The sequence below is a fragment of the Capsaspora owczarzaki genome, assembly GCF_000151315.2.
Source record: "Capsaspora owczarzaki ATCC 30864 unplaced genomic scaffold supercont2.14, whole genome shotgun sequence".
Classification (NCBI taxonomy): domain Eukaryota; class Filasterea; order Ministeriida; family Capsasporidae; genus Capsaspora; species Capsaspora owczarzaki.
The window spans coordinates 696970-722825 of NW_011887305.1; the positions used below are offsets into that span (position 1 = coordinate 696970).

At 53.9% G+C, this 25856-nt stretch overlaps 7 protein-coding genes across 7 annotated transcripts; 5 read left to right on the plus strand and 2 right to left on the minus strand.

Moving 5' to 3' along the window:
• Positions 1-346: 346 nt before the first annotated feature.
• Positions 347-2689, plus strand: CAOG_07683 (FolC). Its single transcript, XM_004343507.2, has one exon. The coding sequence runs from the start codon at positions 396-398 to the stop codon at positions 2562-2564; it is 2169 nt and encodes a 722-aa protein (XP_004343557.1). The 5' UTR covers positions 347-395; the 3' UTR covers positions 2565-2689.
• A 285-nt stretch (positions 2690-2974) lies between these two features.
• On the plus strand, positions 2975-9856 carry CAOG_07684 (hypothetical protein). The gene is made up of 19 exons (XM_004343508.2): positions 2975-3015; positions 3547-3661; positions 4026-4110; positions 4197-4341; positions 4447-4614; positions 4754-4882; positions 4993-5166; positions 5272-5430; positions 5524-5903; positions 6041-6524; positions 6627-6713; positions 6803-6918; positions 7006-7092; positions 7192-7259; positions 7354-7520; positions 7642-7770; positions 7895-7969; positions 8057-8248; positions 8430-9856. Exons 1-19 carry the CDS (start codon positions 2986-2988, stop codon positions 9771-9773), a joined length of 4134 nt encoding a protein of 1377 aa, XP_004343558.1. The 5' UTR covers positions 2975-2985; the 3' UTR covers positions 9774-9856.
• A 108-nt stretch (positions 9857-9964) lies between these two features.
• CAOG_07685 (hypothetical protein) lies at positions 9965-14776 on the minus strand (the record flags this gene model as incomplete). The annotated part of the gene is made up of 3 exons (XM_004343509.2): positions 12541-14776; positions 11555-12408; positions 9965-11417 (listed from the first exon to the last, which is right to left on the minus strand). The coding sequence occupies exons 1-3, from the start codon at positions 14710-14712 to the stop codon at positions 9965-9967; spliced, it is 4479 nt and encodes a 1492-aa protein (XP_004343559.2). The 5' UTR covers positions 14713-14776.
• A 71-nt stretch (positions 14777-14847) lies between these two features.
• Positions 14848-19049, minus strand: CAOG_07686 (hypothetical protein; the record flags this gene model as incomplete). The annotated part of the gene is made up of 6 exons (XM_004343510.2): positions 14848-15429; positions 15543-15611; positions 15711-16013; positions 16111-16244; positions 16358-18316; positions 18869-19049. The coding sequence occupies 6 exons, from the start codon at positions 19047-19049 to the stop codon at positions 15061-15063; spliced, it is 3015 nt and encodes a 1004-aa protein (XP_004343560.1). The 3' UTR covers positions 14848-15060.
• A 489-nt stretch (positions 19050-19538) lies between these two features.
• On the plus strand, positions 19539-21182 carry CAOG_07687 (hypothetical protein). Its single transcript, XM_004343511.2, has 7 exons — positions 19539-19630; positions 19697-19780; positions 19868-19951; positions 20049-20132; positions 20224-20307; positions 20390-20473; positions 20545-21182. Exons 1-7 carry the CDS (start codon positions 19554-19556, stop codon positions 21104-21106), a joined length of 1059 nt encoding a protein of 352 aa, XP_004343561.2. The 5' UTR covers positions 19539-19553; the 3' UTR covers positions 21107-21182.
• A 240-nt stretch (positions 21183-21422) lies between these two features.
• CAOG_07688 (hypothetical protein) lies at positions 21423-22960 on the plus strand. Its single transcript, XM_004343512.2, has 4 exons — positions 21423-21636; positions 21880-21937; positions 22070-22591; positions 22730-22960. Exons 1-4 carry the CDS (start codon positions 21438-21440, stop codon positions 22863-22865), a joined length of 915 nt encoding a protein of 304 aa, XP_004343562.1. The 5' UTR covers positions 21423-21437; the 3' UTR covers positions 22866-22960.
• A 171-nt stretch (positions 22961-23131) lies between these two features.
• On the plus strand, positions 23132-25308 carry CAOG_07689 (geranylgeranyltransferase type II). Its single transcript, XM_004343513.2, has 10 exons — positions 23132-23182; positions 23334-23444; positions 23640-23764; positions 23928-24029; positions 24119-24201; positions 24274-24471; positions 24554-24637; positions 24707-24838; positions 24930-25058; positions 25131-25308. The coding sequence occupies exons 1-10, from the start codon at positions 23180-23182 to the stop codon at positions 25169-25171; spliced, it is 1008 nt and encodes a 335-aa protein (XP_004343563.2). The 5' UTR covers positions 23132-23179; the 3' UTR covers positions 25172-25308.
• Positions 25309-25856: the final 548 nt, after the last annotated feature.

Sequence of the window (25856 nt, forward strand, 5' to 3'; positions counted from 1 at the left end):
GGTTGATCATCACGGAAGTGTACTCTGCTACACCTGCGACTCCGAATGCGATTTTTGGTGAATTCGCGGACTATGTGTCGGATTATCGTCGACAAAGTGACAAGAATCCTGCCGACAAGGTCAGCGCGGATAAAGCCAACAATGATGGTTGCTCAACCTTCGGACGAACCGTGATGGATAAATCGAGACATACAGTATACTGACTGGTGGGGTTTGTTGAATTTGTGCAACATCGAAAACCAGCTGTTACAACTGTCTATGAGTGAGCGATCATCCAACTGCATCCCCATATGAATCGTCATTTATCACAACCTTCAAGTTCTTTCTTAGTCAATCCGATCTGATACCCAGTCGTCTTCCGCTTTTGCCTACCGTCTCTGCTGCGAATCCAAACCATGCTGCGCTGCTGTGCTGCCATTGTGGCGCGCCCAGCATTGCGTCAGCACGCACAACGCGACTTGCACCATCCGACACTGAGTGCCACTCTGCACAGCGACGACGCGCCAACGCACCGCCCGTCCACGCGGATGCTGAGCTCGCGGCTGCTGCTTCCCGCCAAGAAGCTGCTGGTTCCCGCCAAGAAGCCGCTCAGCCGGCAGTCGACCGCCACCGCCGCGACGCCGCAGCGCGCGTTCTCATCGCATCACCAAGCCACTGAGCACTTTCCGACAAGACCGGGCGGTCTGCTGGGCGGAGAGCCGCTCGCTCGTTCCGCGACCTCTGCCTCGTCGTCGTCCACATTGTCGCCTTTTTACAATGGCTCTGCACAAATGCTTCCGACCAGGGTCCAATCTCATGCAATGTTCAACACGTTCGTGCAAGCACCAAGTCCGATCTACGCCACTCCGGCGCGACATGCGTCGTCCAAGCCTGAAATTTCAATGTCTGGCAAGGCGTACGCGCGGTTGGTGCGATTTGTCCAAGAGCACGCAGACCGCCTGCCATTGCTACTGCCGCCAGTCATTCATGTAGCAGGCACAAACGGAAAGGGCATGGTGTGTGCCATGACCGAAAGCACGCTGCGGGTATCCGGGCTGACCACGGGCTTGTTTGTGTCCCCGCCGCTGGTGCATGACCGGGATTCAATTCGCATCAACAACCGGCCGGTGTCGGAAGAGCTCCTTGAAGAGTCGCGTGCGTGGGTTTTGGCACGGCTGGAGGATTTCCAAAAGCGCCCCACCCCGTATGCACGCTTCGCCTTCCCCAACGAGAAGGACCGCTTTTTGACCGAGTTTGAGGTGCTGACGCTGGTTGCCTTCCGCATATTCATTGCAAGCAAGGTCGATGTGGCAGTGATTGAATGCGGCATGGGTGGCATGCACGATGCGACCAACTTGATCCGGTCAAGTGCCGTTAGCGTCGTTACCTCGGTCTCACTCGAGCACAGCCAATTTCTTGGGGGCGCCGTGACGCAAATCGCCCAGAACAAGAGTGCCATTGCTCGATCTTTCAAGCCTACAGTCGTTGGCCCCATGCATGATCTCGAAGTGGTCCGTACGATCGCCACCTCCTTGATATACCAAAGCTCCTGTCCGGTTTGGTCTGAGCCGGCCGAGCTGGTCTCGCCCGATGCCCACATCACCGCATCTCCTGCCTCCGATGCTGCACGCCAACTCGCACAGTCCAATTCAAAGTCCGAAACACCCAGCACGCGTCAGTTGTACCGCGCCCGCTACGCTGGGATTGAATTTCAACTGCCCAGTCCCAGCCCAACAACGCTTATTAATGCTGGCATTGCTGTCGATGTGATTCGGTCGGCCCGCATCTCCCACCCTACATTCTACCACATTCGTGATGAACACATTGCGCAAGGACTGGCGCAGTTTTATTGGCCGGGCCGAATGCAGTGGACTCGGTTTACGTTCGACTCCTCGTCCTCCTCCTCTTCTTCTTCCTCTTCCTCCTCCTCGACCAAAGCTGATGCAGCCAACACGGCCAAGCAACCCGCGGAAACGAAGACGAAAACGAAAAAAGAGAGTCTGCCGTCCAATAGCGGCGGGAAAATTGACATGCCAGTCCTCCTTGATGGAGCGCACAACCCGGCCGCGTTTGTTGAGCTTCGGAGATTTGTCGACGCCGAGCAGCAGGCGTGGGTGGATGCCAATCCCAAGCTCCCGCCTCGGCCTATCGTGTGGATTCTGGCGGTGACGCAGTCAAAGGACGTGGCAGAGATTGGTCGAGCCTTGCTCGCCGTGCCCGAGAGTGAGGCCGCAGCGGGTCGCAGTCCATCGCCCAAGCCAACACAAAATGAAACGATTGTCTGCGTCCCTCATACGCCTCCCAAGTCCATGCCGTGGCTGTCGTGCATCCAGCCAACGGACCTTGCTGAGCAACTCCAGGGGTTTTCCTCACCCAGGATCAAGGTGCGATCAGAGGCCAGCTTGTTTGCTGCACTTCAGAGCACATACGCAGCCATGACTTCTGAGACCACGGATGGACCAGCACCGCTGGTGGTTGTGTGTGGTTCGCTGTATCTGGTTCGCACGTTCTACCTCTTGCAGCGCAGCGGCAATTCCAGTCCCGAGTTTTTGGCATCGACCACCGGTGCTGATTATGTCGAATAGTGCGGGGGCGAGGGCGTGCCACGGCGTCTAGCAAAAACGCCAGCAAACACACCAAAATGCGGTCTTGCTGTTGGGCGATCTGCGTTTTCGTTGTTGTTGTTTCAATCGAGATGAAGCAAGTCAACAAGTTTTAACAACGGTTGCCTTTGTTTCTTTTGTTTCTTTTGTTTCTATGTTTCATGGAATACACTTTCTGAGCACTTTTTTGAACTGTCTTTTCAAATCCTTCCTCAGAACTCCAAAAGCTGCTTTTCTTTTCTTTCCTTGTTTCGCATTGCAGCTCCCCAACCCCCACCCCACCCCCGCCCTCCTTCTTCCCCAATGATACGCCATATCTTTTTCCCTTTGTATCACTTCTGTTCGATCTTTCATTCATTCATTCATTCATTCATTCTTTTTTTTTTTCTTTTTTTTTTTTCCAATGGTTTTGACGTTTGCAAAGTCGCTTGTGGTACGTCGCTCCCCTTCTCTCTCTTCTCTCCCTCCCTCCCGCCTCCTCTTCCTCCCTCCCCCTCATTCACTTCCCTCTTCGTTCTGCTCACTCTCCAATCGACCTCGTCTCGTGGTTCTCGTTTTCCACTTTCAATCGTTACTTTATTTTTACTTTATTTTTACTTTATTTTTTTTTTTATTCCTTTTGCCGCAATGCAAAAGCGGATCATTTTTTCCCCTTCTTTCCCCTCTTCGTTCATTCTCTTCACTTTCCCTTCACTTTCCCTTCACTTTGCTAACGACAACAAATGCGAATCGTCATCAACAAACACGAATGTCTCGTTTGGATTTGTTTGGAGGACTCCAGTGTCGAGTGTCGGAGATGGTCTTTCTTTCGTTTTGCGGGTTTCCCCTTCAACAAACAGTTCCCAAGCCGACCCGAAACCCTCAACGCACTCACTCACACACACTCTCTCACACTGTCAATCCATTCAAATCCACACATTAACTAACTGGCGCTTGTCATGGTGGTGGTGGTGGTGGGGTCCAGCACAACTTTGACAATGTGTGCAAGTACACTGAGGACGGCCTCGCCATGGCCCGCGACGTCGTCTCGTTCATCCGCAAGCGCCAGGCCATCGAGTCCGAGTACGCCAAGGCACTCAGTACGTTGGTTCATCCTTTGTTCATCATCGTTGTGCTGTGGTTTGGGGCTCCCTCTCTCCCTCTCCCCACAACGCTTCTCCACCTCTGGTTGTTTGTTCCTGTTCAAATCTCGCTGCGGTGTTGCTGCACGTCGTTGCGTATGCGGTTCCGGACTTCCCACAATGCACTTCCATTTCGTAATGTGCTCTGAGCCCGCATGACGCCCCCCCCCCCCTGTGCGAGGGACGCTGAACTGTGTCTTTGTCAGCTCGACCCCATCTTGGTTTACAGTCCAATCTCAACCCTGTTACAACCAACCATTCAATGCTCACCTATGATTTGGTTTTTTTTTGTACAAATTCAAACACTCTGCTGATGATTAAGGCAAGCTGTGCGTGCAAATGAAGGACACGGTTCCAGCAGACAAGCGCGTCGCTCTTCAGGGTGGCGAGGAAACGGATTTGTTTGGGTAAAACGAACGAAAACGAAAAAGAACAGAATGAAACCGAGCAACTACGAATACTCACCCCTCGAGGGATTCGTGGTGGTCGGTAGGTCTGTTCTCGGCACCTGGTACAGCGTGCTCGAGGAGGCGCACCAGGCAGCGATGGTGCAGGAGCATCTTGCCGCCGAGCTGGGACACCGAGCGGCAGACCCTTTGCAAGCACGTCTCAAGGATCTCGAGACGCAGCGCAAACAGGTACCGCCGTGATTGTCTGTTGCTGCTGTAGAGGTGTAGTGATGGATCAGTTTGACGGCGGCACACCTCTGACTTTGCTGCTTTGTGTTTTGAATCGCGACCCAGCTCGTGCAAGACGGCCAACGCGATTCAAAGGAGTTGCAAGAATCGTACACTGCGCTCAAGAAGGTCAAGTCGGTCTATGATGGGTTGCGCAAGGAGTCGGACGAAATCGTGGCCAAGCACGAGGAATCCAAGAACAACCATATGAGCAAGGAAAAGGACGTTTCAAAAGTACGGCATCAGTCCTTTTCAGCGGTCTTTGTCTGGCTGTTGTCTTGTTGTAGCGGAGCGATTTGGTGCACGTTTTCTGCGACTGATGTTTGTTTCGCCCGGTGCTTTTTTTTTTTTTTTTTTTTTGTTTTGTTTTCAGCTCAAAGGCAAGGCTGACGCTGCGTTGGAAAAGGCCAACACTGCTCTCAAGCAGTTCAATCAAAAGGAGTCCGAGTGCAAAAAGCAACAAGAAGTGTTTTTCCAGCATCGAATGCCCGACATTTTGGCGGTATGCGGGGTTTTGTTTTTTTGGTTGCTCTGGTTGCTCTTGGCCGATTCTTCTTTCATCCACATTCGCGGCGGTTCTTGAATGGCTAATGGTGTCGCCCTTTCCTACAGTTGTGCCAACATGTCGAAGAGGAGCGATGCCGTGCTGTGAGGGACACTTTCGTCACGATGAAAGACGTGATTGAGGACCGTTTCCAACGCCTGGCCACCTTGTCCGAGCGGTTTGCCAGGGCTGTTTCAAGCATTGACATCCATGTTGACATGGAAGAGTTCATCAGCAACACGGTAAACTTGTCGTTGATTTTGTGTTTGTTTGCAAGTCCCTGAATTGTTCTCATTATTTATTGTTTGTTTGGCTTCCTTTTGTTTTTTGACACTTTCTGCTTCCAGGCTGGAGATCGTAGCGTATCCGTCATGTCACTCCTCTACCCAAGCAAGAAGGGACGCCTCTTTGTGCACAAGCGTGGCGAAGCAGCCGACCGTTGGCGTCAGCAATTCCTGGTGCTCATGAATGATCAGCAACTCCTCTATCTGTTTGATTCTGAAGATGTAAGCGCCAATTGGGGTCGAAGGCTTGTTTTATCTTCTCGCCAGAATGGGTTCTCACGCTTGCTTTTGTACTTTTGTTCCTTGGTGGAATAGTCGACCAAACCTCGCTCGATCGTGTCCATTTCCAGCGGTGATCGCACAGTTCGACCAGTCGACGAGTCCTTGTTTGGCAGACCTAATTGCTTCCAAATCATTTCGAATGACGACACCCTCTACTTCCAGGCCGAGGACGACAACGAACGTCGGGAGTGGCTCAACAAACTCCTGAACATTTCAATCGGCCAAAAGTTTACGCGACGCGAGCTGGTCTCTCGTCACGTCACCAGTCTTCATCTCCGTGTCATCGAAGCCAAGAAACTGAGCAAGAGCGGCGATCTCTACTGTCTCGTTCGGTTGGATTCGGAGCTTCAGGCTCGAACCCAAACCCGAAAGGATACCAACGCCCCATTCTGGAGTGAAGAGTTCTTCTTTGAGTACGTTCTTGTTTTGAACTCCTCCTCCCCCGGGCCACTCACGCACAAACACATACACCAACATTGTTTGCGCGTCGTTTTCACTGTTTTTCTGACTTTTTTGGTCTCTGTATTCACTTGCTCCCCCAAATTATCAGTGAGGTTCCTGCGTCGGTCGGCAATCTCGAAATTGTCATCATGAATAGCAAGCGCGACTTGGGCAGCGCGTTCGGCTTCAATCCGAAGGACACGGAAGTTGGCGTGGTCAGCGTGCCGATTTCCTCCCTGTCATCCGATTCAGTTTTTGAAGATTGGATCAACGTCTTTACTGAGGCAAGCAGCATTGGCTTTGAGGCGTCTTTGCGCGCCCGCATCAAGTTCTCCGACCAGCTGATCAAGCCGCTCGCATCGTACCAGCCTATGCTCGATCTCCTCGACGAGCCCACGTTCATCACCTCGCTCAGCACCGTGATTCCTGCAGCAGACCGCGAGAATCTCGCGCGGACGCTCATTCAAATTGCCCATGGAAGCGATCGAGTCCAGCAATTCATCGTCCGTCTCATCAAGGACGAGATTGCCTCGACAGACGACCCCAACATTATCTTCCGAGGCAACTCGCTTGCCACCAAGACGATTGATCAGGTGAGTTTCTCCCAGTTCAGACTCGTGTTGCCTGTTATCGACATACAGTCTCCTCACCATTCATTTGTTTTCCGTTTTTTTTTCTCTGTTGTGCTTGTTCAGTTCATGAAACTCGTGGGCATGAAGTATTTGCACAATACGTTGTCGTCGGTCATCAAGAGCATCTACGATTCCAAGACTGCCGCGGAGGTACGTACTGCAAAAGGTTTTGGGGGGCTTTTGCCCATAGTGCTTCGTGGCGAATCTTCATTGTTTTGCGCTTGTATGATCATCATCAGGTTGATCCCACCCGAGTGTCCAACCCGAACGATCTCAAGCAAAACTGGCGTCGTTTGCTTGTTTTCATGAATCACACCTGGGATGCCATTCTGCACTCGCTTGATAGCTGCCCAATGTACGTTCACAGTCCTCGTCCTGTTGGGATTGGTGTGACGTGCACACGGCTGCTTGCTCACACAAATTTTTGGCTTGCGTGAATCAGGGCGTTGCGCGCTGTCTTCCGTGCCATCACCACCTTCACTAACAACAAGTTTGGGGCTGATTCGGTCAGCCAGTACACCGCTGTCAGGTAATTTGCTTTGCTTTTTTTTCTTGCTTTCATTGTCGTTGCCGTTCCACTCGACAGTTGCGGAATGCTGATTGGAGAACGCTTGATCTTGCGAAATAGCGGTTTCTTCTTCTTGCGCTTCATGTGCCCGGCGATTCTCAACCCCAAGCTCTTTGACATGATGCCGAGTATGTCCTGCTGTTGCTTTGAAAAGTTGGTGACCAAAGCCCCCTTTTGCCAAGCCGAGTGCTGATCTGCTGATCTTGCTCCTCTGCACACCAGCGCACCCGGAAGAGCACACTGCTCGCACGTTGACCTTGATTGCCAAGACGCTTCAAAATCTGGGCAACCTCGTCGAGTTTGGCGCCAAAGAGCCATTCATGGTCGACATGAACGAATTCATTGCGGCAAACCTGGACAAGATGAAGCAGTGCATCACGATGATTTCGGTATGATTTTTTTTTGCCGGGTTTCCTTTTTGAATGTGTGTGTGTTGGTTCAGTTCTCTCACCGCCTTTCCTGCCCTTTCCCACCGTCTGCTACTTGCATTTATTGTTCGCTTGCTCTTAGCTTGTGCCCAGTGGAGTCGAGCCGAAGGCCGACCTGGGCTCTGTGGATCTGGCGCGACATGCAGCCGTGCTTCATCACTTCCTCGAAGGCAACTTTGCAGCAGTTGTTAGCACCTCGCCGTTGTCTGAGGTACGCCAGGACGTCGACTTTTTTTTTTTTTTTTTTTTTTTTTTGCTCCAATTACCACAGCATGCATTGCGAAAGCTCATTCGTGTATTTTTTCTTCTGCATTGTGTTGAACACGATTGAACAGGATCCCGATGTTGCACGTAAGCTCAAGATGGCGCTGGAGACCCTCTCGAGCGCTGCTGACTCGTCGATCAGTTTGGTATGGAAGGATGCGCAATGTCGGCACTTTTTTGCGAAAAAGCACTAAAGCAGCATGCTGACCGCTCTGTGCTGCTCGCTTGCTCAGAACGAACTGGAAACCAAGGTCACTGCCATTGCCTTGTATGATTACATTGCGCAGCGCGAGGACGAGCTGTCGTTCTCGGAGGGCGATACCATCATTTTGATCTCGACCGAGATTGAGGATGCGGAGGGCTGGTGCATTGCACAGCACAATGGCAACACTGGCCTGGTGCCCTTGACTTATGTGTGGATTGATGTAAGCGACACTTGCGCTCTCGTCTTGGCTGGTGATTTGTGTGTGTCCAAAACAAGCTCAGAATGCGCATTGCTTTGTGCATTGCTCTGTGTGTGTGTGTGTGTGTGTGTGTGTGTGTGTGTGTGTGTGTGTGTGTGTGTGTGTGTGTGTGTGTGTGTGTGTGTGCGCGCGCGTGTTTCAGGATTCAACTTCGTCTGCTGACGGCGCCAACCCCGCCCAACCCAACTCGGACACCCACCAGTACGATCCAGTTGCCGTTGAGGCCGCTTCGGTGGCAGATCCCATCTACGAATCGATCGACTCGCGTGCCCCAAGCAAGCCTGCGCCTCGTGCGGTGTCTTCCAGCGCCGAGACCTCCGGCGACAGCGGCCCTTCGCAGGCTGACAAGGAGCGTGCCGAGCGCATGCGTCAGGTCCAGTTGAAGGCGTATGCCGAGTCACATACCGCGCCACCGCTGCCGCCGTTGAGCAAGTCGATGGCTCCGACGGCGACGACCGCGACAACGACGACGACGGCGGCGACGACGACTACCGCGGAAGGCGGATCCATCACTCTCGCATCTGTTGCGGCACTGCTCGAGTCCGATACTGCGTCTCAGCGCGATCGCTCGAATAGCGGCGGTAAGCCGGCCTTCCCGCCCCCTGCACGCGGCGTCACAACAACGCAGTTCCGACCAAAGCTTGGCTCGGTCAGCGTCAACAACGCCAGGCCTGCGCAGACAACGGTCAAAGCGCCCCTCGACCCGGCTGCCGTGTACGCTTTGCCCCAAAAGTCTGCCAACACTCCCACGTCTGCCGCCAGCTTGGAAATTCAGCGCGAGCGCGAACGATCCGAGCGCGCGGATCAAGAGCGTGCCGAATTGGAAGCCGAGGGTCTCGCGGGTGTGACTGGAAATGGGCGTACACTCCTTGTCAAGCCCAAAGCCGCTGCGCGATCGTCCGTGAGCAACGCCTCGTCCACGACTTCCTCCTCGCCGACGGCTTCGTCGTCCTCTCCGAGCGGCGCGAGCCCCTCCCCAGCCTTTGCCCCGCCAATTCCAAACGTGCCAAAGCCGAACCTTGCTGCTTCATCGCAAGCTGGCCCTGCTGCGAGCTCGCTGAGCCGACAGACCTCTCTCCCCGTGGAATCAACGCCGCCGACCACGGTCAACCAGCGACGCTCTGTGTTTGGTGCCGCGGCGAATGACAGCAACAGCACGGCAGCACCGCCCAGCATTGCCGGATTGAAAAAGCCTACTCTCGGGAACGCGAGCGGCCCAACCCCTCCAAGCCAGCTCCCTGCCAAGCCCAGCAACTTGGTCGGCTCTTCGACAACATCTGCCTCGTCCACTACTGCAGCCAGCACTGCAAAGCCGCCAGCGCTGGTCGCCAAGCCCGCGGCGCTCGTCAACAAGGCCCCGTCCGGTCCTCCTGATAAGCTTCCGCCAAAGCCCGCTGCCGTTGCAGACAAGTCTCAACCCGCTCCAGGCGACGAATCTGAAAAGCCTGCGTGGTTTAAGGACTTCCAGAAGAAGGCCGGCAACTAGTTTGTACTATTTTGTTTCGTTGGTGTCTTATTGTTTGTGGCTTTGCAGAGTTTGCAATCACTTTTTTTTCAATACAACGCTGGTTGTTTGTGTTCATTTCGACTTTTTTTTGCTTCATGTTGCCTTTTATATTTATTTAATGGAGCACAAAAGCTTGTTTTTTTTTTTTTTTTTTTGTTTTTTTTTTTTTTTCACCACTGAAGTGCTCGCCGGGATTTGAGCGCAGGACGGATGGGTGACCTTGGCGATGTGCGCTGCGGAGAGGGGTCGACATGCAATGCCGCAGCTGTTGGGTCGTGCTCAGCGAAGGTAGGTCGTGAAACTGCTCCGTTGAACGAGGTTGATGCGACGGCTGCTGAACCATCTGGTTCAGGTGGATTGATATTCGCAGCAGGCCGCCCGACCGCCGCGCTAGGACGCCGTGCAGCAACAGGAGCCCCTGCAAGAAACGAGACTGCAGCCGTGACTGGTGCGGCCGAGGGCGGAATGGTTGCGTTCACGACCAGGCCAGACGCTCCGATGCCGCTGCCGTCGACAGGCCCCAGTTGGCGAGACAATGTACGAAGCATCTTGACCGGTGTTTCGAGCGCAATCCTTCCAAGTCCGGCAGCAGCAGCACCACCAGAGGCATCGCGAGCGCCATCGCCTTGATTCTTGACCGGTGTGTCTTGGGCAGTCACCTCGTCGCCAGAAGCAAGCCGAGGTCGCTTGCCGGGATGCGTTGCATGCGTGCCAGAGGAGGAAGAGGCGGAGTGATCGACTTCGCCAGCATTCCGCTTGAAAGGTTGGACAGGAGACATTGCGAGGGCGGCGGTGGTGGTTGTGGCGCGACCAACACCCGACCCAGAGGAAGCAGCAGCGACGGGCTGACTCGCTGGTGCAGTTGCTGTTGCAGCTGCTTGCGTCGGCATGGAGAACACGTACCGCGTCTGAGCTTCGAGTTGCTTGGCTGCCGTCGAGTCCGATGACAGATACTTTGACTTTGTCCCAAAGCGCGATGCTGGGGCTCGCTGCTGCTTGGAGGATTGCTGGCGGCTTGTGTTGGTCGGAACATCAATCAACGTGGCAGGCCCGCGGGAAATGACACGATTAGGTTTGGGTGTGGCGGATTTAGAAGCGACAAGCCCTGTTGCTGCTGCTGCCGCTGCCGCTGCTGCTGCTGCTGCCTTGGAGGAAGAGCCCGCCACCGCTGCTGGAAGAGTGAACTTTGGAACAGTAGTAGTAGTTGACGCGCCGACCACAGTCGCGGTGGCTGACGTGATGGTTGCGGACGTGGGTAGCATGGCCATCTCGGGCGCACCAACAATCTGAATCGCAGTGGCGGCCACGTCCATAGGTGCGGTGGGCGACGGTGCTGCAGCCGCTGGAGAAGGCGCCTCGTCGACTTCTGGTGCAATGAGGGCAGGAGGAATGATCAGCTCGTACGCATCAAACAAGCCACGAAGCGTGATGGGGTAGACGAGGAGATGACGCGCAACCAAACACGATTCGAGAAAGCGCGCCAGGCCGCCCCGCTCGCGGGACAACAAGATCGACAGCGACGCCAGGCTCTTCTCGAGCGGTATCAGCTCTGTTTGAGGAATTGGATCCGGCAGCGTGTTGACACGGCAGAGCTCAAAGCGAGCCACGATATCCGCTTGAATGCTGCGAAAGAGGGCGCAAGCAGTTTCACAAACGCAAGCAGTTTCACAAGTCAGAAATCAGAAACCAGCAACTCCACAACAAGTCAAGCAAAGACGCACAAACCAAAAAACCAACAAAAAAAGCACACGGATGCTTACTTGCGTCGCTTGGAATCAGGCGTGGCAACCGAAACCATCTGAGTCAGGTACGCCTGTAGCAGTGCCGCTCCGCCGTGTGCATTTTCAACGGCTGCCGGCAAAGCGGAAAGCGCAAAATCAACAACGGGAACTTCGCGCGTGGCTCGTGTCACGAGTTGCACCAAGTCGCGGGTCGAAGTGGCTGCCGAAATCAACGGCGCTAAAGCCGACCAGCCAGTCGGAGCACGAAACGGCGAGCTACGCATGCGAATGGGCGACGATGCTGGCTTTCGAGGTGTCGAGGAAGGTTGACTCGAGGAAGCATGGTCTGCAGCAAGCATCGACCGCAAACCCAGCGGCTTGGTCGAGTTAAGCTTGACTGTGCTCTCGTGATACTCGAGCAGCGAAATTTCGGCGTACTTTCGCATCATCAAGGATGGCTGTCGAATGAGATCTCGATGAGGCCGGTCGCCAGCATCACTCTGGCCACGATGGTGACTTGCCGCGATGGATTGCAGCCAGGCAAGACTGGTTGCCGGAATGGATGCGCCTGAAAACGGATACCACGGTTCAAGACACAGTGACTGAAAGACGGGCGGGTCGTTGCCCATTTCCGCTGTAGAACAGGTAGTTACCGTACCGTCGCCGTCGTCGGGGCGGGCATCAACTGCGGCGGATGTCTGTGTGTGTATCGGGTGCAGTGCCTTGAAATACTCGAGATCTTTGAGAGCAAGCAGTGCGTTCAATCGCATCGAGAATGGCAAAGCAGGCTGCGGCCCACCGAGCAGAATGGCGGACGGGAGAATCGCACCGTGCGTCGTTCGGCAGAGGTGCTGCAACGAATGTCGAGCAGGAGCAGAAACAAACCCGAGGCCCTGGTGGTGCAGACAACATCAATTCACACAAGAACGAAGAGTCGACGAGTGGGTTTAGTTGAGTGATTTGCGACAACCACACCAACAACCAAAAAGCGAGAGAGACAAAAAAAACCACCGGCAACTACTGACCGAGTTCACTGAGGCCCGCACATCAACCCAAAACAGCGCAAGGCACTGCTCCTTCCATTTTTGTGCAATTTGCGACAGTGCCAAGTCAGCCTTGACGGAGGCGTTGATTGACGCCAAGTACGGCGCTTGGGTAGACTTGAGCGCCTCCGCGGTAGTGGGCACAAACAGCTCATCCATGGGCGAAGGCATGTCCAACGCGTCGCCCATCTCGTGGAGGGAGGAAGGACACGGACGGAGCAACAGGACGACATTGCGCGCCGATTCGAGCGCGTTGAACGGCCGCTGCCACAACTTGGTCGCAGTCACGGGAGCGGGTCCAGACTTTACAGGCGATTCCAAATGTTGGGGGTTCCATTGGAAGTCGCTCAACACCTCCTTCAGGGCGGTCGCAACGCAGCGAAGCGCGGAAGCGGAGGCCGGGGTGACCTCGCTGTAGTCGGAACGAGAGTATGCGGATGTTGTCGGGTTTGGAGTGTTTGAACGCGCCGTAGCAGCGCTCCGTCGGCCTCCTGTCAAACTCCTGGTTCGGCCCAGCTCGACGCCACCACCACCTCCAGCAGCCTGAGCACCAAAGGCAATGCCGCCGCTGGAAGCATTTCCATCAGTCACAGGAGTCAGCGGCACGTGATGTTGAGCTGATTCAGTTTGAATACTTGCAGTTTTTCCACTGCTGGAGGTGGCCGGTTGTGCTAGTAAGAATGCCAGCGTCGCGCTGTGCTGGGAGGACGTTCGCAACAACGAGAGTGACAGCGCCATCTGCTCGCGCAGTTCGGAAGCCACCTCGCTGATGCTGGTGCTCGAGAGCTCATTAAATACGTGGCGGTCGAGGTTGGCCAAGTCCGACCGACTGCTGTTGAAGAATTTGACGCCCCAGAGAAATGGACGCGAGTTTGAGGCGGAGTGCGCCTTGGCCGAATACGAAAAGGTGCTGGTCTTGGGTGCCGAGCTGGTAGGTGCACTCAAGCTCGCGACATGGATGGCATTCGCGTGGAGATGGACGAGCGTTTTGACAATCACGGCTTCGATTAACGAGCAATAGTCGGCAGCCCAGGTCGGGAGGGTTTTGGGGGTGACAGATTCAAGGGTAGCGACCATGTCAAGCGTCGATGATACGTACGCACGCATATCGGCCCGAGTGAGGTTGGATGCTGGTAGAGGTAGGGTTGACCCGCCCAGCAAGTCGACTCGCACATCCAAACCAGTCTCGCTTAAAGACCCAGGAATCGACGAGGTCGACAAGTGCCTCGCACGCAGCATGTCGCCGTACGTTGGTTTTGGCTCGTTTGGTGACATGGCTACGGTTGGCGAGTCTTGATGGTGGGATGACCACTCGTAGCTTGGCGCCGATGCGCGCCGCGACTTTGCTTCGTAGCTGGCCGACTGGGCAAAACCAGCCTCGCCGTGAGCAAGCCGACCACGTCCAGTGACGATTCGAGGAGACCGCGGCAGCGTACCGACCGGCTGGGCCGAGGACTGCTTGTCTGCTGCTGCGACACGTTCAAAGACAGACTCGGACGCATCCCAGCCAGTCTCGTCCTCGTAGGCGCCACGCCGATTGCGAGGCCGGTTCAAGCCAGACGCTCGCATGGCCTGCTTGCTGGATACCAACGGATCACGATTGGGAGCACTGGCTTGCGCCGATGCTCGCGGACTGCGACGCGGCGAGTGTTTCAGCAAGAGCAGACTTCCATCCGACCCAACATCGTCCGAGTCGTCCGTCTGTCCCAGTGTTGTCTGTCCTTCTCTCGATCGATGATGCTCGTGGCGATGGTTCTGATGGTGGCTGGATGTCTCATCCGGCTCCACGTCCACGTCGAGTATCGAGCTGGCGCTTGGACGATCAGAACCATGAGCAGCAGCGGACGCAGCAGCCCAGTGGTGGTTCCGATGGGTTTCAGCCACATCGTGTGTGACAGTTGCAGTCCTCGCGTCTTGATGGAGCTTGTCTTGGGCAAGCAGCGGGCGCGCGTTGAAAATGGCGGGAAACGGTCCTGCTTGAGACGCGAGCGAGTCTTCGCCGCCGCCGCCTTCGCCGCCGTGCTGTGCATCGACCTGGACAACGGAGACTGAACCTGTCTTGGGCACGCTGCCGTAGCGATGCGGCGTCGTGGCGAGCGCGGCTGCGACCGGCGACGTGTCGATCAGCAGCACAACCCGCTGCGTCTTCCACATTGCGCAAACTGAGCGAGCCGCGAGCTGAACAGCTCAGGTTGACAGGTTGCAATGCAACAAGACGTTAAAGAAGCAAAAAGTGAGTGGATCAAGGCTTGAGTTTGAAGGAATAATAATAATAAAATAAAAAACTACTGCACACAGAGTTTTGAACAAACTCAAGCAAGGGCTTTGTCTGAGAATACTGGAATCGGGTGTTGATCTCCAGCTGGATTGAACGAATTCGGTTGCAATACAAAGGTAGATTCACAAGAAGAAAAGGGGAGGATGATTCACACAAGAAGAACAGCACAGCACAACACAACGCAGAAATACACACCAGCGCAACATCGTGCACAGCGCACTCTGTTAGACGTTGGCACCAAGAGCTTCGTACCAGTCGCGGGCGTCAGCTTCAGTGTCTGCGCGGAGCTGCCATTGGCGCTCTGGCGTTTCTATGAAAAGCATCTTGCCGTTTTTGGGATCGATGCTGAGCGGACAACCCTTGACGTGGACGCTACCGACCGCCTTGCCGTCACGCTTCTTGAAATAGTGCATGTAGCCGTCCTGCAGCTCAAACCAGCGGCGATCCCACTTTGGACGAATGTGCTTGCCACCCGATAGCTTTTCCAGGTAGCCCATCATCGGTCGATCACGCTTCTTGAACGTGTTGGCAGCGAATGGCGAGGCGGGTGCTGCCGTGCTGGTCGAGGCAGGGTTGTTGTTCGGGTTGTTCTGCTGATGAATGAGAAAATCGAGGGGGGGGGGAAACAAACAAAGCGTACGAGCAATTGCACGGTGAAAAAGGAATGCCGCCAAAACAAAACAAACCCCCAAAGCACATCGCTTACATTCAGAATACTGTTACGGTTGCTTGACGGAATGGTCGACTGCGAGGAGTCTGTGGCTGCCGAACTTCGCTGCAGAGATTTACAAAAAAAAAAATACGGACGAATCAGGACGCTGCAGGCATCCCTCCAGTTCTTCAACAGTAGACTGACCAAAACACAAAACCATACCTGCGATGAATTTCGGGCCCATTCTGGAGTTTCGCGTTCCTTGGTCGACTGAGGTGACTGTGCTTGCGTCGGCATGATGGAAGCGCGGTTTTTGGCCTTTTCGGCAGCCAGATCGCGCCCAGTTCGAGCCTCGAGCGCAGTGGTAAAGCGCGTTGCAAAGTAGTTGATGGTGCTAAAGACCTCTTCGCTGTCCGTCGTGTTGGTCTCTCCGAACTTGACCAGCACTTCTTTAAACAGGCGGTTCATCTGAACGCATTCTGCTGAAAGAGTCTCGAGCTTGGTTTCATGGAATTCGAGGAAGCTCTGTGCACACAAAGGCGAAATCAAATCAGGACCAAGAATGATCACCGCACCGCATGCAACAAATCGCCCCCCCCCCCGCTATAAATGATGAACGCACAAGCAAATCCGTCTGGAACTTGCGCTCAAATGCAGTGGAGGTATCTGTAATCTTGAGGGCATCCGCATTGCGGCGAATCTTCTCGAGATCTTTCTTGAGCAGCTCGCCTTCCGCAGAGATGCCCTTGACGGAGACTGTTGAAGAAGAATGAGGCTTCGAAAAGACGTGTTCTCGGCAGCACCCCCCGCCTCCCCTTCCCTTCTCCCTTCTCCCTTCTCTTCAAAAAATCCATCTCTTCAGCTCTTACGTTGAGCAGCGAGTTGCACACTGGCCAAATTCTTGGTAAATTCGACCAACGCGGGATTCTGCTTTTGGAGCGTCTCGAGCAGGAAATCAACAAGAGTGTACTTGCGATCGGCGCCGTGGACCTCGTTGATTTTCATCAGGGTGTTGAGCTTGAAACCGTAGGCGCCACCGCGCGGAGTGGAGCCGTTCAGATAGTTGCCCATGGCGAGCAAGTACTGCAACACCTCCTCAAACTCCTTGCTGGCCAGCAAGTCCTTGCATGCGGCCAGCGTCATTTGGATTTCGGGCTCCACATCGGCGAGGCGGTCGGGAAACTCGCGCAGCGTAAAGAGCAAGTCCAAACGAGCATTCAGGTTGGGAATCTCAATCAGCTGCATCAAAAACTGATCCGCAGGAGCCAGTTCGGCCTTGTTATCCTTGTAGTTTTTGTACGCCTCAATTTCCTCCGGAGTCGGCGCAAAGCGCTTGAAGGCTATAACATGTTCGAGCGGCAGACCGTCCGTGATCATGCACAGCATCTTTGGCAACTCTGACAAGGAACCCTTGTAGCCACTGAGGAAGATGCCAATGTTTTGGCCACGCTTGCCATCGAGCAGCGTTTTGACCTCGGGGCGGTCTTTGCGCTTGAGCTTGGTGTCGGCCTTGGCGTCCAGGCCGAACGTCTCTTCAAGCGCCATCTCGTCAAACTTGAGCGCCTCCTCGTTCACACCCTCCCACACGGTTGTGGCAATCTTCATGGGCGGAACCTTGGTCCAGTGCAACGGCCGCATCTTGGTCGACGGCTTGATGACGCGCTTGGGTGGCAGTCCGGCATTGTTGCCACCCATACCAGGCGGTGGCGGCGGCGGTGGTGCACCACCAAACCCGCCCATGGGCGGGGGCGGAGGAGGAGGGCCACCAAAGTCGCCAAAGTCGCCATCGCCACCACCCATCATGCCAGGTGGCGGCGGCGGCGGTCCACCAAATCCGCCAAAACCACCGTCGTTGTTGCTCGAGTCCCCAAACCCACTCTTGCTACCACCGTGCATGCTGTCTCCTCCAGGTGCGTTGCTGCTCCCTTGGTTGCCACGCCCAAGGCGCCCCATGGCCGACCCCAAAGCCGAACTGAGACCGCCTCCCGACGACAACGCACCAGAGCCGCCGCCAGAAGCGGAAGTGTTTTTGCCGCCTCTCGCGTTGGATGTCGAGTGGATAAAGTCATTGAGCTTGTCTGTCAGTGCAAACACATTCTCGAGCTTTCCGAGCGAGACCTCGTCCTTGCGGGAGGACAATTGCGAGCGGAGGTCGTTCAATTGCTGCTGCATGGTCATGGTGAGACCGGCAAGCTGCGAGGCAATGCTGCCCGAAAACTCGGAGGCACCTGCCGTCACGGACGATGCCCTGAGCAAGGCGGCGTACCACGCGTCGCGCTCTTGCTCGACCGCCGCGATCGGCTTGTCGGTGAGATTGAGCACGCGGAAGCTAAACTGCTTCTTGCTGGTGTGGATGACAAAGCCGTTGGGCAAGCGCGAAAAGGTGACCGAGCGCAAGTCCAGCGGGACAATGTTGAGCGCGTTCTCGCGATCGTCCATTTTAAAGTAGGCGACTTCGCCCTCGCTGATTTTGAGCCAACGCCGGGCCCAGAACATCATCGAGGCCGAGTGGCCACGCTTTTCCACCTCGCCCTCCATAATGACGTTGCGAGCTTGGTTCATGAGATCGGCCGTCGAGTAGTTGACCTCGACCCCTTGGGAGCTGGACGGGCCCTCCTCGCCGTCCTCGCCGTCCACAGCAAACGACTGGGACGCCAGGTCGACGCCCTGCGATGTTTGCTCCGACTGCTTGGTCTTGGTGACAATGTAGTTGATGAGTCGCGAGATGCGAATCTTCTCCTCGATCGAGTCCGCGTCGTACTCTGACGGCTCGTGGTTGACAAAGTTGATGGTGAATCGGAGGCCATCTTCGCATTCGCAGCTTTCGACTGTTGCAGACAGAAGGGGGAAGGAAGCGCGAAGTGAGTGGTCGAGGTTATACCAGGAGTGCATTTGGATTTTGGTCTTCATGAAGGTTCATTCGCAGCGTGTGTTCCAATGCCTGATGGACAAACGCAAACCTCGAGCATTTGCATTGTCGGTCGATGGCGAAGGAAAGAGAGAGATAGAGAGAGAGAGAAAGAGAGCGTAGAGCGAGGATTTGAGCTACCAGAGCACCACTCCGCAGCAGCAGCAGCGAGACCCGAAACCCGAAACCCGGACCTGCCCATGAGAATGACGATGATTGCATAAATGCATGGACGGGGGGCGCCAAATGGCAATGGAGAGCGTGACAAGGGCGGAAAAGAAAGAAACGAGAACAACAAACAAACAAAGAAGAAGAAAAACCGCAGCAATTCGAATTGGCGTTTAAAAACCAGCAATTTCGATACGACGAGTTCACTGCGCGTGGTTAAGTTTTGGTAGCTTCAGAGATTCATGGTTGTTTTTTTTTTTTTTTTTTTTTTTTTTTTTTTGTAAAGAATTGCATTGTGTTTTACTTTGGTTGAATTCAAACCGTTTGTCGCGGTTTCCTCGCTTAATGTTGCACAGGACGCGCGACTGGAAATCGATCTGCAGAATGCGACGCTGAGCAGACTTGAGCTTGGTGTACTTGTACACGCCAAAGTTGAAGACGCGCTCCTCTGAGCCCGATCCCGAGCCAGAAGCAGGAACGTCCATATTGCAAAAAAAAAAAAAAAAAAAAAAAAAAAAGTGAGACTGAGATTTGTGCAGATTTGAGTTTCTCAGACACTGCTTTTTGTTGTTTGTTTCATCCGCGATCAAAAATGTGCGTGAGCCGGTGCTTTGTCTACATCGATGCAAGGCGCGAGGGAGGGAAGGAGGACAGTCTCGCGATGGTGACGGTTATTGGAACTGGACGCTCAGAATGTTTTGGTTTTGGGAGACTTGCCTCTGAGCAAGCTGATGTGTTACTTGTCCTTCCTCGATCTGAAACACATTTGACTGACACTTCTCATCGAGTTCACCACAGCTCAAACGCCTATCAAAAGAGCAACGAGCAAAAACGGTCTGTCTCTTTTTTTCCCTCTCGCTGTTTGATTTTTCACTCGTCAACTGTGAACACGAATATCGAGCATGAATATGGAAAGAATCAAGACTCAGAAATGGAGTTGAGTCTGCTTTTGGGGAAGGTGTCAGTCCTTGTTCAACAGTTTTGAGAAGATGCAGTTCACTCGGAGCATGAGGAAGAGACAGCGCGAGCTGTACGACCAAGTCAAGAATGCGAGGAAGCATCTCGCGTGAGAGGAATCTCGAGTTTATTGGAACAGTGTGGCAAGCTTGTACTGACGAAATGGAGGGATCAGCGTTGATAGGAATCAGATTAGCAATACTGAAGTGCAAATCTTTGCCGAGGCACTCAAGGTGAACACGACGGCGACTTCGCTCGGGTAAGCCAAATCTTATTGACTGATGCATGTGAGTGAGTGATCGAGTGGTAGGGATTAGGAGCGCTCGCTGACGGAGGGGACGGGCAGTCTGGCGCATAATCAGATTGACGATTCTGCAGCGGCGATGATTGCTGAGGCACTCAAGGTGAACACAGCACTGGCTTATATCGAGTAAGTTGTTGTGCGCTTTGCTTGACGCATGGAAGTGGGCGGGGGGGGGAGATCCTGCCGAGCATGAAGAGCACTCACCGATGGAGAGGACGGATAGTTTGGGCTGGAATCAGATTGGCGATGCTGGAGCGCAGGCCATTGCTGAGACACTCAAAGTGAACAAGACGCTGACTAGGCTCGGGTAAGACAGCTCACTTCCACGAATGCTTGCGAGTGAGTGAGTGATCCTACAAAGGGCATTCATTGTGCTCACTGATGGAGGGGATGAACAGTCTGTACCAGAATCAGATTAGCGATGCTGGAGCGCTGGCAATTGCTGAGGCACTCAAAGTGAACACGACGCTGGCTTATGTTGAGTCAGTTGCTGCGCACTTTGCTTTGCTGGTCTCGCTCATTGAGCCAGTGTCAGCCATACCTTGCTCACCCTTCAAGTGATAGTCTGCGACTCAATTGCATTGGAAATGCTGGTCTTCAAGCGCTTGGTGAAGCGCGTCAAGTCAGCCATACTCTGCTTGACCTTAAGTAGGTTTGTTGCCCGAAGATGACTGCTCCTCCAACGCCCTGCTGAGTGCTTATTCACCTTGCTTGCATAGCATCGACCAGCAGATGCATCCTCGTATGTTCTCCTTACTTTCGCGACGATTAGCAACTGCCGAAGATCTTCAGAACGTGTTCCACTTGCTAAGCAGCGGACTGGCGCTTGAGGATCAATCGGCAGCGCTGCCCGCACTACCAGCCGAGATTGCTGAGCTCATTATGGACAATGCGCACTACTGGCAAGGCGTGCAGCACACCAAGCGATTGCATTTTTATGATGATAGCCCCGCCTATATTCTGAACGTCACACTGCCTCAAGGCGTTAATGGGAATTCAATCCGTGTGAAAGCAATTAATGTGTTTCGGGACAGTCGTCCACTTTACGGCAGCAACGGCAGCAGCGGCTTTGATTTGATTGTTCGAGATGAGCAAGGCGCTGTTCGATATGAATGCTCGGTGAAACCGACCCTTGTCGATTCGAACCTCGACCTTGTGACAATCCTGCCAGCCAATCATCCTGTCATCCGACGAATGCGCGCGGGTTGGCAGGTTCAAGTTCGAGCCAGCAAGTCTTCTCGAGATGTGTTGTTTGAATCGCTTTATGTTGGATATTTCTAGCGCAAATCTTTGGAGTACGTGTGCGTGGAGAACGCCCGTCTGTTCGTATTTGGAAATTAAAGTGAAACATCTCTACAGGGTTCATGCAGGCTTTTACTCTCAGCCTTCATTGTACGGGACAAAACAGCCTCGAAACGCACAGGCTAAAATGCAACAGCTCGCAGCTTCGGAACTTCTTCGCTTGGATTGCAGTAACCGCTAGAGCAGCTCCAGTGCCAATTGCCGACGTTGGTCCTTCTCTGTCCTTCTCTTATTTTCTTTTTTCCTATTATTTTGTTTCTCTCAGGGACTGAGATGCCACTTCCAGTCTTCTTCGTTTCGCCCTCGACTGATGTCTGAATCGACCTCGACCTCGACTTCCGTCGCCGCCGCACCCGAGCTCGAAAAGTTCCCCGACTGGTCTCCGTTCCAGGACCTCAAGATTGCGTCGCACGAGCCGCTGTACGCAGCAGAGCGAGCTGGCCGCGTCGCCTGCCCAAAGTGCCAGCACAAGCGCCTCTTCTTCTGCTTTGATTGCCGCATCCCGCTCGGTAACACCACGCCTCGACTGACTCTCCTTCTTGAGTGGCACACGAGTTGGGTGGTCGCGAGCTGGCCGGGGCCAAGGGGGGGGAAGGGGGTCCAGGTCCAATCCCCGTCCCCTTCGCCCACGAGGAGCGAGCCACCCCCGAACCCCGTTTCTTCAGCGAGCTTCAAGCTCAAGTCAAATGAATCACTCACAGTTTGGAGCATGTTTTGACTTGTGTGTTCTTATTGAATGCTTGGATGCGCAGCCGAGCGAACGCTGCCGAACGTCGAGCTTCCATTGCGTTTGGACATTATCAAGCACAAGTAAGCAAGCGCTTGTTCATTGGGGTTGAGCAAGTATATCGACATCAAAGCATGACAGAAGCATGAGCAACGAAGCTCACTTCTGTTGTTTGTTTGTTTGATTTGTTCATGCACTTACTTACTGCACCAAAGGGGCGAGGCAAACTCAAAGAGCACTGCTATTCACGCAGCCATCATTGCGCCGCACCAGACTGCAATCTACGAGCATCCCGCCGTGCCGGAAGACATTGACCCAACTCGCACTGTGCTCGTCTTCCCAAGCAAGGACGCACTGACGTTCGAGGACCTGCCAGACGACTTTGTCGAGAAGGGCGGCCGTGTCATGTTCATCGACTCGACCTGGAACCAAGCGCACGGCGTCAACTCCAACCCCGCGCTGGCAGGCATCCCGCGCATCAAGTTTACCAGCGAGACGTCGCGCTTCTGGCGGCACCAGAAGGACAAGCCAGCCACCTACCTCGCCACCATCGAGGCCATTCACCACTTTTTCCGCCTGCTGCACGAGCGCTTTACGCGCACGCCCTATGACGGTCGCTACGACAACCTGCTCTACTTTTTCTCTCGACAGTACCATCGCATTCAGCAGCACTACGAGGGCGCAGACTCGAAGAAGAACTGGCGTCTCGAAGCCATGAACTTTTTCCAGCTCCCCGAGTATGGACTTTGATTGTTGGGGGAGGATGGGGGGAAGGGAAGAGAGGTGGTGCTGTTTTGTATCTGTTTTGTTGAGTGTTTTGTTTGAGAGGGGTTTGGAGACCAGATTGCTCATCCATTGCGCTTTGGGATGAATAGAGACAAGTCCAAGCGGACCGCGTCGGAAGCCGAGGCCAGCGAGAACGACGAGGAAGAGACACGCCGCACAAGGCCACGATTGGAAGAAGACAAGACCGCTGATGATGCTACTACATCCGCGACCGCGACGGCTTGATGTGGGCTTCTCGGCGCCTTGTTGTTGTGATTTCATGCGTTTTTGTTGTTGTTGTTTTTTGTACAAGCGCGAATTTTTAGTCAACGTTCGAACAGCCCCAGAGCAACACGAATTGCCGCAACCGCTGGCACTTTGATCAGCGAATGCTCCTTACTCGGAATCCAACTCGTTGCGAGCTTTACGAGCTCGTTCTGCATTCAGCTTTGGCTCTGTTTCCATCTTCCAAAAACCACTGCCGTGCAACCATTCCCACTTTCTCCTCAAAACCCAAATCAGTCTTTTTTTTTTTTTTCCTCATCACCAATTGAGTCCCAATGGTACGCGCTTCTGTCATCTGCTTGAAACCGAACGCTGAGCGCATTCTGAGCTGACCGACCCCCATTGCGCTTTGTGACCACCCAACCACCCAACCACCCAACCACCCAACAATTCCCGTCATCATCACCATCTCCTCCTCGCCTGAATTAGCACGGTCGGAGCCGCGTCAAGTCCGCTGCCGAGGTTGAGGAAGCCAAGCAGAAGGAGCGCAGCAAGAAGCTCGCCTTGTTCCAGCAGCTCAACGCGCGCGTCTTTGCCAAGGTACCACAGAAAGGCATAGTGAATTGGATGCGAGGCACGAAGAAGGAGAAAAGGGCAGAAGGACGGGCGAGCCCAGCTGAGGGTTTTGGGAAACGCCAATGCTAACTCACTCAGACTTGTACGCGTACTCATCCTCATACTCACATGCACTTCAATCTGCAATTTTTTTTTATTTTGGGCATTCGATATTTCTAGTACCAAGCCAAGGAGTACGATGACGAGGCGTTTGCATTGACGAGAGAGCTCCTGTCGCGCAGTCCCGAGATTTACACGCTCTGGAATTACCGTCGATGCATTATGCTCAAAAGGTTTTTGCAGACGTACGTGAATGATGCAGATTGCTTGATCTGCCGTCGGAAGTTGAAGAGGGCTCGAATCGACTGACTATTTGGGGAGGGAGGAACGAGTTTGGAACCTTTTGGTGTGTTGCATTGGAAATTGGTGAAAAGCTCAACGAAACTATCGGAAACAACGTTGTTGTAGGGATTGCAATGTGCAAGACGAATGCAAGGCAGAGCTCACCTTCCTCGAAGGCTGCATTGCAACAAACCCAAAGTGCTATTGGCTGTGGAATCATCGACGATGGTAACCATTCGACAACAAAAGTTTGGCTCCTCTGCTGCGTTTGGGGTTTTGTGCTCACTCTCTCGGCTTGCTTACTTTGTGCGTGGTAGGCTGTTGGAACAAGCGCCAAAGCCCGATTGGAAGAACGAGCTGGATCTGACGAGTCAATTTCTCAATCGCGACTCGCGAAACTGTAAGATAGCAGGTGTTCCCATTTGGGGGTCCTCTTGATCCTCACCTTGAGATGTCTATTCTCTCTGTAAAGTTCATTGCTGGGACTATCGTCGCCACGTCGCACGCTGTGCCTCGGTTTCGTTGAAATCCGAGTTTGAGTTTACCACCGCAAAGATTGAGCAAAACTTTTCCAACTACAGCGCCTGGCACTACCGCAGCAAGCTGCTCCCCATGATTTTTGCAGATCAAGCGGACTCTTCGACGATTCTGGAGAGCCAACTTCACAAAGGTAGCTGCACTGTTGGATCGTTTTTTTTGCGATTTGTTTTTTTGTCGACACCAACTCACAGGCGCTCCTGACGTCCGATCAGAGTTTGATATGGTACAATCCGCGTGCTTTACAGAGCCAGAAGATCAGAGCGCTTGGTTTTACTACCGGTGGTTGCTTGGCAAAGGTGCGCTTCTGCTGCTCTCGTTGTTCTGTAAAATTTGGTTGCCAACGGTCTCCGCTTTCCTCGCCGCAGGCAAGAACGTCGCACTCGCCGACACTACATCCTCAAAGACCACCCACCAACTCTCGCCAGGCACGCGTGAAGTTCTCGAGTCCGAGTTGGGCGCATTCCGCGAGTTATTGGAGCTCGAGCCCGACAGCAAATGTGCGTGTGTCTGTTGTTGGATGGTTGTTAGAGGCTGGTCTCGGTTTTCTGACTCTTTTTGTGCATGCTCATGCTATTTGTGCGTGTCTAGGGGCCATTCTGACATCGTTGTTGTTGATGCACGCCATCGACATGCGCGCCCACCGCGAGGAAATTCTAACCAGCCTGGACCGTCTTCGCGCTGTTGATCCGTGCCGTCGCCGATACTATAACGATTTGCGTATGTTGTTCATGCGATTGTGGGGAAAGCGTCGCTTTTTGCAGCTCACTTTGAATTTGCCAATAAACACAGGAACGCGGCTTTTGGCCGAGTTGGACGCTGCTGCCCAATAACAGACAACCAGCAGCGTGTATGCTCGTCGAGTATTGCTGCTGATGTCTGGGTGTCAAGGAGGCGTTTTTTGACCTGCAAAGGAGCTATGTTTGAGTGTTTCATTGTAAAAGTACAATCCATCTGTGTTTTCATTCAATCTCGCGCTGTTATTCCCATCTTGTGCGTTGAACATTGTCTGGCGTGGTCTCTGCGACCTTGCTACGCGATTTGTGTCTAAACCCAAGTCCATCAAGCTCGACAGTGAGTACATTGCAAGCGTGAACGTGTCTGAGCACAGATGGACGGACGCCTGCAGACCCCACTCTTCCACCACCAATTTCCCAGTGTCTCAGTTTCTCAGTTTCTCACACAAGCACCATGTGTGAATGGTCGTCGCGCCAAGCCAACCGCGGGCTGCACACTTACAGGCGGTAACCCTTGAATCCAGTGTAGACAAAGACGCCGACGCCCAGCGCCCAGTAGACCCCTAGCAAAGCAAAAATGCCCCCAAAAACAGCTCAAGAGTAGTAAGCGACGTGGTTTTCGTGAGCGTCGTCACAAGCGCGCGAGAGGTGGATGTTCGGATCTGCACACCTGCGAGCTTGGTCTGCTTGCGCCAGTAGTCTGTCACTCTGCTCAACATGAGTGTATGTGTGTGTGATGATGATACTCTGTCAATTGTATGGATTTGCAAGTGAAGAAGAA

What these genes read in the sequence shown, in the direction of transcription:
- CAOG_07683 (XM_004343507.2), top strand. Translation starts at nt 396, where the DNA reads ATGCTGCGCTGCTGTGCTGCCATTGTGGCGCGCCCAGCATTGCGTCAG.
- CAOG_07684 (XM_004343508.2), top strand. Translation starts at nt 2,986, where the DNA reads ATGGTTTTGACGTTTGCAAAGTCGCTTGTG. An exon ending in CGTTTGCAAAGTCGCTTGTG is followed by an intron (nt 3,016 to 3,546) that starts GTACGTCGCTCC and finishes GGTGGGGTCCAG; the next exon opens with CACAACTTTGACAATGTGTG. An exon ending in CCACCAAGACGATTGATCAG is followed by an intron (nt 6,525 to 6,626) that starts GTGAGTTTCTCC and finishes GTGCTTGTTCAG; the next exon opens with TTCATGAAACTCGTGGGCAT.
- CAOG_07687 (XM_004343511.2), top strand. Translation starts at nt 19,554, where the DNA reads ATGCAGTTCACTCGGAGCATGAGGAAGAGACAGCGCGAGCTGTACGAC. An exon ending in AAGACGCTGACTAGGCTCGG is followed by an intron (nt 20,133 to 20,223) that starts GTAAGACAGCTC and finishes GGGGATGAACAG; the next exon opens with TCTGTACCAGAATCAGATTA. An exon ending in ACGACGCTGGCTTATGTTGA is followed by an intron (nt 20,308 to 20,389) that starts GTCAGTTGCTGC and finishes TTCAAGTGATAG; the next exon opens with TCTGCGACTCAATTGCATTG.
- CAOG_07688 (XM_004343512.2), top strand. Translation starts at nt 21,438, where the DNA reads ATGTCTGAATCGACCTCGACCTCGACTTCCGTCGCCGCCGCACCCGAG. An exon ending in TGATTGCCGCATCCCGCTCG is followed by an intron (nt 21,637 to 21,879) that starts GTAACACCACGC and finishes TTGGATGCGCAG; the next exon opens with CCGAGCGAACGCTGCCGAAC. An exon ending in TTGGACATTATCAAGCACAA is followed by an intron (nt 21,938 to 22,069) that starts GTAAGCAAGCGC and finishes ACTGCACCAAAG; the next exon opens with GGGCGAGGCAAACTCAAAGA.
- CAOG_07689 (XM_004343513.2), top strand. An exon ending in ACGCGCGCGTCTTTGCCAAG is followed by an intron (nt 23,445 to 23,639) that starts GTACCACAGAAA and finishes CGATATTTCTAG; the next exon opens with TACCAAGCCAAGGAGTACGA. An exon ending in GCTCGAGCCCGACAGCAAAT is followed by an intron (nt 24,839 to 24,929) that starts GTGCGTGTGTCT and finishes GTGCGTGTCTAG; the next exon opens with GGGCCATTCTGACATCGTTG.